This window comes from Fistularia commersonii, chromosome 5 (genome assembly GCF_037954325.1).
Source record: "Fistularia commersonii isolate RoL2024-O1a breed Wild chromosome 5, RoL_Fcom_v1.0, whole genome shotgun sequence".
Taxonomy (NCBI): Eukaryota; Metazoa; Chordata; class Actinopteri; order Syngnathiformes; family Fistulariidae; genus Fistularia; species Fistularia commersonii.
This window is the reverse complement of record NC_141288.1, coordinates 7,898,176-7,911,123: the sequence shown is the minus strand read 5'-3', so window position 1 is coordinate 7,911,123 and position 12,948 is coordinate 7,898,176. Positions and strand designations below refer to the sequence as shown.

Below are 12,948 nucleotides of genomic sequence, written 5' to 3'. Positions count from 1 at the left end.
CAAGAGGGAGTACATGAAGAGACTCCTCACACATCCTGAGGGGTGCCTGTGCAGAGCGTAATAGAGGTAGACTTGTTGCAGTTTGACCTAACATGTTGGGGTCTGTTGGTTAGAAACTCCATGATCCAGTTACAGAGGGAGGTATTGATCCCTAGATCTACAAGTTGTGTGATTAACTTGGAGGGGATGACTGTGTTGAATGCTGAGCTGAAGTCAACAAACAGCATTCTACAGTAAGTGTTCTTGTTATCCAGGTGTGAGAGTATACAATGCAGCGCTGTGGATACAGCATCCTCTGTACTCCTGTTGCTCCAGTAAGCAAATTGGTTTGGGTCAAGTGTGGTGGGCAGACATTTCTTGAGGTGTGCCAGGAACAGTTGCTCAAAGCTCTTCATTGCTATGGGAGTTGGTGCCACTGGGAGGTAGTCATTCAGGCACTTTGGAGAGGAATGTTTTCACACTGGCACTATAGAGGCGGTTTTGACGAAGAGACAGGTCGAAGATACCTATGAAGACTCCTGAAAGCTGCTCAGTGCAAGCTCTGAGCACACGTCCAGGTATGCCATCAGGGCCAGCAGCCTTGCGTACATTGATACGGCTCAGTGCGTTCTGTACGTCTGCATGTGAGAGAGTGAGTAGATGGTGGTCACCAGTGGGCTTGATCTTAATAGCCTTCTCCTTATTGTCCTTACTGAAACAAGCATAAAAGTCTTTCAGCTCGTTGAGGAAGGATACATTCATGGTAGTTGATGAGGTGTTGCTGCTCTTGTAATCTGTGATGGCCTGGATGCCCTCCCACATGCTTCAGGGGTCGGAGTTGACAAAGTGTTCCTCCACCCTCAGCTTGTGTTCGTGCTTGGCCTTCTTGATGCCCCTCTTCAGGTCTGCCCTGGATGTGCTGTTGCCCAGTGCATCACGTGATGTGTATGCCTTGTTGTGAGCCTTCAGCAGGAGCCGCACTTCCCTGTTCATCCATGGCTTCTGATTAGGGTATGTGGTAATCTTTTTCTCTGTTGTGATGCTGTCAATTGTGGTGTTGCTATTTTCTACTTCTAATTGGCTATAAGAGTCAATGTCTATGTGAGAGCCACAGGTGGCCTGAGAGGCAAACATAATTCAGTCTGTGTCTGTAAAACTCTCCTGGAATACAGAATCTGCCCCCCCCCTCCCGGCCATACCTTAATCTTCTTCTTCTTCATCTTCTTTCGGCTTTTCTCTTCAGGGGTTGTCACAACGCATCAACTTTCTCCATCTCACCAATTCATTCTGGCCGATAGTCTTCTATCACATAATAACCCTTGGATGGACACTTTTCTCCACCCATTCAAAACAGCTTGAACCCATCCCTTCAGCTCTTTTCCACACTCTGTTGCTCTGGACTGTTGACCCCAAGTACCTGAAATCCTCCAACTTCTTTATCTCCACTCCCTGTAGCCTCAACGTTCCACCTGAGTTCCTCTCATTCACACACATATATTCTGTCTTGCTGGGACAAACTTTCATTCCTCTCCTTTGCAGAGCATACCTCCACCTCTCTAGATTTTCCTCTACCTGTTTTCTGCTCTCACTACAGATCACAATGTTATCTGCAAACATCATGGTCCATGGGGATTACTATCTAACTTCATCTGTTCGCCTGTCCATCACCACTGCAAACAAGAAAGGGCTCAGAGCTGATCCCTGATGGAGTCCCACCTCTCTATCCTTAATCACCCGGACCTGGTGTACATCCTTTCCATCATTATCTCTCTGTTTCGCCAACCTGTATAGATCTTTCTCACCCTCCTTACTATCCAACCGAGCATACAAGTCATCATACGCCCTTTGTTTTGCCTTTGTTTTGCCTTTGCTACCTCCATCTTAACCGTACGTTGTATCTCCCTGTACTCCTGTCTGTTCTCTTCAGTCCTCTCAGTATCCCACTTCTTCTTTGCTAACCGCTTTCTCTGTATACACCCCTACACTTCCTTATTCCACCACCAAGTCTCCTTATCTACTTTCCTTCCAGATGACACACCAAGTACTCCTCTATCTGTCTCCCTGATAGCACTAGCTGTTGTTGTCCAGTCATCTGGAAGCTCACCCTGACCACCCAGACCCTCCTCCCCTTTCAGCTTCCACCACTGTGTCCTCTGCTCTGCCTTTGTCCTCTTCATCTTCCTTGTCACCAGAGTCATCCTACAAACCACCATCCTATGCAGTCTGGCTACACTCTCACCTACAACTACTTTGCAGTCACTGATTTCTTTCAGGTTACCTCGTCTATACAAGATATAGTCTACCTGCGTGCTCCTACCTCCGCTCTTATAAGTTACCCTATGTTCCTGTTTTTTCTGGAAAAAGGTGTTCACTACAGCCATTTCCATCCTTTTTGCAAAATCTACCACCATCTGTCCCTCTGCATTCCTATCCTGTATACAAAATTTTCATATCACTTCTTCATCCCCGCTATTGCCTACAGCAACATGTCCATTGAAGTCTGCACCAATTACCACTCTCTCATTTCTGGGGATATTCTGCATCACTTCATCTAACTCATTCCAGAACTTCTCCTTCTCTTCAATTCACATCCCACCTACGGGGCATAACCACTAACAACATTGAGCATCACACCTTCAATTTCCAGTTTCAGACTCATAAGTCTATCTGACATTCTTTTCACCTCCAGAACGTTCCTAACAAATTCCTCCTTCAAGATAACTCCTACTCCATTGCTTTTCTTCCCAGACTTCTCAGCCTTTTCTTCTAACCTTACTACCTTTCCACCTGGTCTCCTTAACACACAGTATATCCACATTCCTTCTCTACATTATGTCAACCAACTCTCTACCTTTTCCTGTTATAGTACCGAATTTTCAAAGTCCCTACTCTCAGTCCCAGGCTCTTTCCTCTTCTCTCTCTGCTTCCGAACACGCCTTCCTCCTCTCCTTCTTTGACCTACAGTAGCCCAATTTCCACTGGTACCCTGTAGGCCATTGGTACCAATGGCGGTCATTGTTAACCCTGGTTCTCGACCGATCTGGTATGATCTGTTTATTATGGTTTTGCATGTTTGGTTTTGGCAAAAGTTTTACACCGGATGCCCTTCTTGACACAACCCTCTGCATTTATCCGGGCTTGACACCGGCTCAGGGAGACACTGTTCCATGTCCCCCCACCCCCCACCCCCCCGAGGCTGGCTCGAGGAGACACCGGCCAGTACCGCCCCGAAGCTGCAATGCTGCCCATACCTTAATGGTCTTCACATTTGGTTTCGCATGGTTGATGAATGGTGAGTGGGGGTGAGATACATAGAGAGGTGATCAAACTGACCCAGATTGAGGATACCTTGTAGGCTCCAGGGATTTTGGTGTAGACATGGTCAAGGGTGTTCCCCTCTGGTGTGGCAGGAGACATGTTGGTGGAATTTAGGAAGTACTGTCCTTAGGTTTGAGTTGCTGAAATTGCCTGCTACAATAAATGCAGCCTCCAGTTGTTCAGTTTGTTGTTTGCTGATGGCCGTGTGAAGTTCGGCCATAGCAAGCTTGGCATCGGCATCTGGTGGTATATAAACAGCTGTTATCATTGTGGAAGTAAACTCCCTCGGCAGATAAAATGATCTACATTTAACCATGAGAAACTCTGAATGTGATTGGTCTGCATTACACATAAATCTGGACGCTTCCCTACCCATACTATATTTGCACACAGGCTATATACCACTCATAATGTGTCAACAACTAATGTGTCAACTATATTTGTGAGCTTTATGCCATTAAACCACACTGCAACTCACAAATACTCATCTTTGCCCTAAGTCTTGCTGCCACTGCTCTTTCCCATAAATTCACTCTGGCTCGTCAATTTTATTCTCCTTTACCTGCAACAGCTCAGCACATCTCTCTTGTTCCACCATCTACGGGTATATCATCAGAAACAACTGCCTCTCTACTCTTCTTCCTCTTCAATGCCTTCCTAACTTCACCTTTACTATAAAACATTTGCTATTTTGTGGTCCACCACAGTCACCACTTCTATTAGTAGTATTAAAAGGATGAGCAAGTTGAAAGAAAAAGTGCAATGTGAAATGTTAACAGAGTCAAGGTCAGCTGCATTGTGCCTTTGCAGATCTAGATAAAATGTGTGACATGGTGCAGAGAGAGGAATTGGGACCCTGTATGAGAAATGCTGGAGTGGCAGGGAAGTATGCAAGAGTGGTGCAGGACATGTATGAGACCTGTGAGACAGTGATAGGGGAACCGTAAGTGTGACAGAGGTTCAAGCAGGGTGTGGGACTACACCACGGATCAGCTTTAGCTCCTTCTTGTTTACTTTTTGTGATAGAGGCTAGCAGATGAGGTTAAGGTCGGGGGCGGTGTGGCACAGGAGGTAAAGCAATCATCTTTGGAACCAAACATTCATGGTTTGGTTTCTGGCTTATCCTAGTGTGTCGCAGTGTTGTTGAGCAAGACACTGAAACTCTAACATCTCTGCTGGTGGATAGTATGCCAACTGCTCATGGTTCATCCATGATTGGTTAATTGCAGAGAATTAATCTCCCCACTAGGGATTAATAAATAATTAACAATTATTATTATTATTATTATTATTATTATTATTGTTATCATTGTTATAGACAGGAATCACCATGGAATATGTTGTTTGCAGATCACATTGTTGTCTGTTTTGAGTGTGCAGAACAGGTAGAGATAACTAGAGAGGTGGAAGTCTGCCATGGGGGGGAGAAGAATGGTTCACCACAGCAAAACAGAATATGTGTGTATGATTGCAAGGGACCCAAGTAGAACAGTGAAGCTACAGGGAGTAGAGATAATGAACATGGGGGATTTTAAGTACCTAAGATAGACAGTATAAGAGACAAAAGAAGAAACAGACCTGGGCTTAAATCTGTATTTCCTTTACTTGGAAAACTGTTTATTTCTGTATAGAGCACACTAGTAGATTCTTGCATGTGTTCAATATGTAGCCTCATAATATCTAAGTTGGCTTCAAGGTAGATCAGCCTGAAGATAAGCTCAACGATAAGGTAACTGCAAAAAAAAGGTGTTTGCTGAATTTTTAGCAAGATATAAATTTTAAGTTCAGTTGAGTTGAAAGGATTGCATCTTATTGATTTTTAGCCTGGTATGTCAGTAAGTTTCTCATTTTGCCCCTTTGGAAACATTTGTTATCCATCATAAGAAGATACATCAAAACTTTTTAGGATCTGAGTTTTGATTATTCCTTAATTCTTATTTCAGCTCTTGTCAAGTCAGTCTTAAATTGATTTTAATTTTGTCTCCAGTTACCCATTTAACACTACTAGTTCTCATATGATTTATTTTTCCTCACCCTTGTCTTTTAAGGTTGCGGAGATCAAGAAGATGAAAATTGGAGACCCCTTGGATCGCTCCACAGATCACGGCCCTCAGAATCACAAAGCCCATCTGGACAAACTGCTAGAGTACTGTGAGATTGGGGTAAAGGAAGGAGCCACATTGGTGTATGGAGGCAAGCAGGTGGACCGGCCAGGTATGCCAGACACAGGAAGAGTACAGTACTTCAAATAAATAAGTGTCTATTTTGCGAAAGGCCTTTTTAAGATTGTTTCAAGCATATATAATGTGTCAGTTTCTATGCTCAGGTTGAATGAAACGTTTTAATTGGTTGTTTGATTTGGCAAACTAAAGACTGATCCTATACAGACCTGCTTCTCTAGAACATCGATCTCTTTTAGAATCTGCAATAATTAAAATTCAGTCCATATTACTACCCTACATTTATCCTCCTAGTCACTCCTACTACAGTTTAGATGATTTCAGTAAGTTATAAACCTTGCCTCCTACAGTATTAGGCGTGCTTTAAGTTCACAACCTCTGCCTTGCTATTTCCAAATGTAACTCTTAATGATGGGACATATATACAGCTGGTGTTTGAGCTGCTGAACCTATCCCTCTTGGCGTCCCTTTTGTCCACCGGGCTGTGTCCAAACATACAGGCCCCATAGCTTGGGCGCTCACATCTGCTCAACGCTTGTCCGTCTTCTTCTTTTCTTCTTCTTCTTCGTCTTCTCCTTCTCCTTCTCCTCCTTTTGGCTTTTCCCTTCAGGGGTCGCCACAGCAAATCAACCTTCTCCATCCAACCCTATTCTCTGTCTCCCCCTCTCACACACCAACTACCTTCATATCCTCTTTCACTATGTCCATAAATCTTCTCCTTGGTCTTCCTTGAAGCCTCCTGCCTGGCAGCTCCAATTCCAGCATCCGTCTACTGATTTATTTAGTCCCTTCTCTGTACATGACTGAACCAGTCTGGCTTCTCTGACCTTCTCTCCAAAACATTTAACATGAGCCATCCCTCTGATAGACTCATTCCTGATCCTGTCCATCCTGGTCACTCCTAAAGAGAACCTCAGCATTTCATCTCTGCTACCTCTAGTTCTGCCTCCTGTCTTTTTGTCATTGGAACTGTTTTTAGTCCATACATTATCGCTGGTCTCACCACTGTCTTGTACACCTTTCCTTTCATTCTGGCTGATAGTCTTCTATCGCATAGCACCCCTGACACTTTTCTCCACCCATTCCAACCTGCTTTGACCCGTCTCTTAGACTCTTTTCCACACTCTCCGTTGCTCTGGACTGTTGACCCAAAGCACCTGAAATCCTCCAACTTCTCAATCTCCATCCCCTTAAGCCTCACCGTTCCACCCGAGTTCCTCTCATTTACACACAGATCTTCTGTCTTGCTGCGACTAACTTTCATTCCTCTCCTTTCCAGTGCATACCTCCACCTCTCTAGATTTCCCTCTACCTGTTTTCAAGTCTAACTACAGATCACAATATCATCTGCAAACATCATGTCCCATGGAGATTCCTGTCTAACCTCATCTGTCAGCCTGGCCATCACCACTGTAAACAAGAAGGGGCTCAGAGCTAATCCCTGATGGAGTCCCACCTCCACCATGTACTTCTTTGTTACCCCTACAGCACACCGTACCACTTTCTCACAGCTAGCATACATGTCCCGCACCAGTCTAACATACTTCTCTACCACTCCAGACTTCCTCATACAATACCAGAGCTCCTCTCTTGGGACCCTGTCATATGCTTTTTCTAGGTCTACAAAAGCACAATGCTGCTCCCTCTGGCCTTCTCTGTGCTTCTCTATTAGTATTCTCCAAGCAAATACTGCATCTGTAATACTCTTTCTAGGCATGAAGCCATACTGCTGTTCACAAATGCTGACTTCTGCTCTCAGTCAACTTTTACACCGGATGCCCATCCTAACACAACTTCCTGTGTGTCCCCAAGGCTGGCTCGGGAAGAGACCGGCCAGTGTCGCCCTGAGGCTGCATTTCATTTAGTTATCCTTAATCTTGTCCTTTTAATCAATTTAAGGCTTTTTTTTTTACACAGAGTGTCTCTAGTGCATCATTTTTCCACTCCGAATTCCTAGAACATGGAGAGAATAGTGAAAAGTAGTGTTCCCTTACTCAACAGAAAAATGGAGAACCAGACATCAAAATCAAGACTAATTGGGATGTGAGTTTACAAGTTGTTTGTTTGAGGGGAAGCATCATCTGGTGGAGGATGACTATTAGGTATTGAAAAAAAGAATGATTTTACAGAAATCTTGAGGGACAGCATGCAGTTGCTTTTACTGTGTGGTTGTGTACATGCCTGTGTGTTTTAGAGAAGCTCTATGTTAAGAGATGTGGTTGAAGTGGTTGAGCTAGTGTGTACAGTACAGACACCAGTACACCAGAGTCAAACGAGCAGCTTGAGCCATGAGTGCTATGCTGGGGTAACAGTGAAATGGATTTTTATTGTTCGTCTGGGAGACAGAAAAACCAACATCATGGCCCTTTCCCTCTGGTTCCCAGAGAACAGCAGGAAGTCAGTGACTGGGAAAAAACCTCCATGTTGTATTTCTCAACCTTACAAACGGATAAATTTTGATCAGTTCCCCATAATGTGATATGGAAGCCATTCAATTTCTTCAGGGTCCCTGAGCACATCACAAGGTTGGTCAAGTCTTACTTTGAAGACAATGCAGGACAACAGCACTGGATTGCAGCTTTTGGAAAAAGGAATAATAGTGGAATTCACCATTTCTCCACTTGCCTTCACCATGGCGATCGAGCTCATTATCCAAGCATCATTGTGGATGGTTGGAGGTCAATGCCTGAACAGTTGCCCCAGACTGCCGGCAATAAGAGCGTTTATAGACGACATGACAATCATAAAACCACAAAAGTATGCACCTAAAGCCTTCTGAACAAGCTTCAGAAAATCATTGCATCGGCCAGTAGTGAAGTTAAATCTAGCAAGTTCTGTCACATTTCCATCGTGAAGGGCTGGCTCTCGGATGAAAATTTCAACATAAATGGTGAGGCAATATCTGTGATATAACTGTAACTGTGCAAGAGAGTCCATGAAAACCCTTGGAAGGTGATATACTGTCAAATTTAAAGACACCTAGCAAGTGGAGCCGCTGAGGCAGACCACATACAAGTCCACAAATAGATAGACTGTACTGCTTCCCCCTTATACAAATGTGGCCTATCACTTTGTATGAGGTAACTTTGTCTCACCAAGATGTCTCAGTAGCATTGAGCTATATGGGGATGGAGCCCTGCTGTTGCCCATTTCCAGTCTTTATCTAATAATAAAGAGATTGTTTATTTTAATTCCAAAATAGAAAAAGATTATTCACTTAAAACTTTTTTTGATTTATTAGAAACATTAACATGTTTGTTTGGCATTCACAAATTCTTTCATTTTTTTCAGGTTTCTTCATGGAACCTACTGTGTTTACTGATGTTGAGGATCACATGTTTATTGCTAAAGAGGAGTCCTTTGGCCCTGTTATGGTTGTATCCAAGTTCAAAGACGGGTGAGTGAGTGAGTGAGTGAGTGAGTGAGTGAGTGAGTGAGTGAGTGAGTGAGTGAGTGAGTGAGTGAGTGAGTGAGTGAGTGAGTGAGTGAGTGAGTGAGTGAGTGAGTGAGTGAGTGAGTGAGTGAGTATCCTCTCTTTTTGTTCTGACAGTGATGTAGATGGTGTGCTGCAAAGAGCCAATGATACAGAATATGGCTTGGCCTCTGGTGTATTCACTCGTGACATCAACAAGGCCATGTATGTGAGTGAACGCCTGGAAGCTGGAACAGTATTCGTCAATACCTACAACAAGACTGATGTGGCTTCCCCTTTCGGGGGCTTTAAGCAGTCTGGCTTTGGTAAAGACCTAGGTGAGTATTGAAAGACATTCATAATTTTGTGTTTTACTTTTTTGTGTGTACCGTGAATTCATGATTTATTACAGTCCTATAGACTCCAGATCATGTTGTGGTACAGATTTTATCAGACCAAACCATTTATCCCAGGATGGGATAAATGAGATGTTTATTTTAGATTGTTTTTCTTTTTTGGCAATACCTAATCTTGTCTTCTAGATTCTTTAGAGGTGCTAATTGTTTGCTATTAATTAAACAATATATATTTCCGTTCGAGACAGCATGTTTTAATAATCTCTTTATCCATTTATTTATCTTCTGTGCTTTTCCAGGACCTCTGGTGTTTGAGTTTGCCAGTGCAGCTTATTTTTTATTTTAAGTTTGGTGCTGTACAATGCACTTGTGAGAAAGGTCAAACTAATTAAATGAAATTAGTTGATCTAACTAAATTTATAATTTGAATTACCTCAATCTGAAATACATTTTTTTAGAACAGTTATGGCTCATTTGGGGCGGTGTGGTGCAGGAGGTAGACCAATTGTCTTTGGAACCAAGCATTCCCGGTTTGATTCCTGGCTCCTGCCAGTGTGCGCTGGTCGACAGCACCCTACTGCTCATGGCTCATCCATGATGGGTGAATTGCAGAGAATGAATTTCCTCTGGAAAAAAATTATAGTATTCTCTACAGCATTTCCATCCTTTTTGCAAAGTCTGCCATCATCTGCGCCTCTGTAATCCTATCCCCGATACCATATCTGCCCATGGCTTCTTCACTTCTTCATTAACTATTTTGCCTTCACCAAGATGTCCATTGAAGTCTGCACTAATTTCCATCCTCTCACCTCTTGAGATATTCTCCATCACTTCATCTAAATCACTCCAGAGTTTCTCCTTCTCCTCTAACTCACATCTCACCTGTGGGACATAGCCACTAACAACATTAAGCATCACACCTTCAATTTTCAGCTTCTCTCTTTTCCCCTCCAAAACATTCTTAACAAACTCCTCCTCCAAGATAACGTCTACTCCATTTCTTTTCCTATCGATACCATGATAGTTTAACTTAAAACCTGCACCCAAGCTTCTACCATTGTTACCTTTCCAACCGATCTCCAGGACACACAGTACACTATATGGCCAAAGGTATTCCCTCACCCATCCAAATTATTGGTATCAGGTGTTCCAATCACTTCCATGGCCACAGGTGTATAAAATCAAGCACCTTGGCATGCAGACTGTTTTTACAAACATTTGTGAAAGAGTGAGTTGCTCTCAGGAGCCCAGTGAATTCCAGTGTCGAACTGCGATAGGATGCCATCTGTGCAACAAATCCAGTCATGAAATTTGCTTGCTCCGAAATATTCCACCGTCAACTGTCAGCTGTATTATAAGGACATGGAAGTGTTTAGGAACAACAGCAACTCTTCTACCAAGTGGTGGGCCACGTAAAGTGATGGAGAGTCAATTGCTACAGACCTCCAAACTTCATGTGGCCTTCAGATTAGCTCAAGAGGAGTGCACAGAGAGCTTCAGAGCATGGGTTACATGGCCAAGCAGCTGCATTCAAGCCACACATCACCAAGTGCAATCCAAAGCATTGGATGCAGTGGGATAAAGCACGCCACCACTGGGCTTCAGAGCACAGGAGACATGTTCTCTGGAGTGGCGAATCGTGCCTCTCGATCTGGCAATCTGATGTATGAGGTTTTGCGGTTGCTAGAACAGTATTTCTGGGGTTGTTTTTCAGGAGATAGGCGCGGCCTCTTAATTCCAGTGAAAGGAACTCTGAAGTTTCAGCATACTAAGACATTTTAGACAATTCCATGCTCCAAACTTTGTGGGAACAGTTTAGAGCAGGCCCCTTTTCCAACATGACTGTGCAAGAAGTGCACAAAGTAAGTTCTATAAAGACATGGATGACAGAGTCTGGTATGGCTGAACTTGACTGGCCTGCAAAGAGTCCTGACCTCAACCCAATAGAACACCTCTGGGATGAATTAGAGCAAGGACTGAGAAGGAGGCCTTCTCGTCCAACATCAGTGTGATCTCACAAAGACTCTTCTGAAAGAATGGTCAAAAATTGTTTGACCTACCCTGTAGGTTATTGGTACCAATGGCGGTCATTGCTAACCTTGGCCGAGACCGATCCAGTATGAGATTCTTAGGTACGATTTGCATATTTGGTTTTAGCAAAAGTTTTACGACAGATGCCCTTCATGACACTTTTGCAATTATCCATGCTTCGGACTGGCCCAGAAAGACACTGGCCTCTGCCTGCTTGAGGCTGCATTTTGTTATCCCTGCCGAAAAACATAAATATGGTTTAAAAGGGAGGGAATTTTTAAAAAAAAGTGCCTTTAAAAGGGGAAATCCTCAATCCTGTTTTTGTATTCCAACTAATGTGTCACTTCCCATTCCAATAACTATCTTTTAATCTGGTGTACCACTCCTCCAGCCTATAGTGTCATTACTGAGATAATTCCTGGAAATCCTTGCGCCAAATTAAATGTGTATTTTAAAGCTATTCCAACCAAAAAGAAAGACCGCATCAAACAAAAGCATTTCTGTAGATTTTTATTCACAATCTTGCAGTAATCCACATGGCCATGCAATAATAACCTGTCACTCATTTTTACTTCTATGTGCACTTAAAAATATAGGATACAGAGTTTGTGAAATACAAAAGACTTATTGAGTGGGCATAAAAGTAAAAGTATGTTTTAACATGTATTTCAATTTAGAATATAATACATGTGCATGTTACTTGTTTACGTGTCTCAAATATTACTCTTATAACACTTGCCTCTCATTCGCAGGAGAGGATGCACTCCTTGAATACCTCAAGACCAAAGCAATAACTGTGGAGTACTGAGGCTAGAACTACTAACAAATGGACGCATTTGAGGAGGGGACACACTGTCTGCTGTCTCAGAGATGCAACTTTATTCAGCAATGCCTGCGTGTGTGTGCGTGTGCGTGTGCGTGTGTGTGTGTGTGTGTGTGTGTGTGTGTGAGTGTGTGAGTGTGTGTGAGTGTGTGAGTGTGTGAGTGTGTGAGTGTGTGTGTGTGTGTGTGTGTGTGTGTGTGTGTGTGTGAGTGTGTGAGTGTGTGAGTGTGTGTGAGTGTGTGAGTGAGTGTGTGTGTGTGTGTGTGTGTGTGTGTGTGTGCGTGCGTGCGTGCACATGTGTGTGCGTGCGTGCGTGCACATGTGTTTGGCTTGATATTCATTCTGGGCAATTTTTGAACATAATGTATCTTAATGGCATTTTATTGTCCCAGTTTGTTCATATAGAACCCTTTTTGAAGACACTATGATGAATCGTCTTATCATTATCTGCCACATGGGATGATTCCTCTAAATTTATATAGTTATTTATAGTAATTACTTTTAAATTCACAAACAATTTCCCTATTACCATTCTTTTCCTACCAAATTGTATTTTTTCTTTTGGCCGGTATTTCTGACTTGTGTGCTGCAGCAGAATATGAGTTACTAAATCACCATTAAACTTATCTTCATCAATTTAACCATTGAAGCAGTCAAATGCTTTATTTAAATTGAAACATCAAATGTACTCATGACGATACTGCAAAGTAGCACTTATGAAAACTTGGAAATAAACCATAGTGACATGATTAACATTGGTCATCATTGTAGAGGTTAGGGAAGATGAGTTTCAATTGTTTTAATTCCTGGTTATACATGAAATTGTTCGTTAGAACTCACCAGTGCTCA

The 12,948-nt window shown here is 42.9% G+C and overlaps 1 protein-coding gene across 2 annotated transcripts in view; it reads left to right on the top strand.

Annotated features, from left to right (window-relative positions):
* The window catches only part of aldh1l2 (aldehyde dehydrogenase 1 family, member L2), a 45,142-nt gene extending 32,402 nt beyond the window's left edge, over window positions 1-12,740 (top strand). For both annotated transcript variants that reach the window (XM_086146677.1, XM_086146676.1), the window contains 4 exons: window positions 5,346-5,511; window positions 8,769-8,874; window positions 9,028-9,227; window positions 12,029-12,740. In XM_086146677.1, coding sequence (XP_086002803.1) covers window positions 5,346-5,511; window positions 8,769-8,874; window positions 9,028-9,227; window positions 12,029-12,084 — 528 coding nt within the window. In that variant the 3' untranslated portion in view covers window positions 12,085-12,740. The remainder of the gene's footprint in view (window positions 1-5,345; window positions 5,512-8,768; window positions 8,875-9,027; window positions 9,228-12,028) is intronic.
* The last annotated feature ends 208 nt before the right edge of the window (window positions 12,741-12,948 follow it).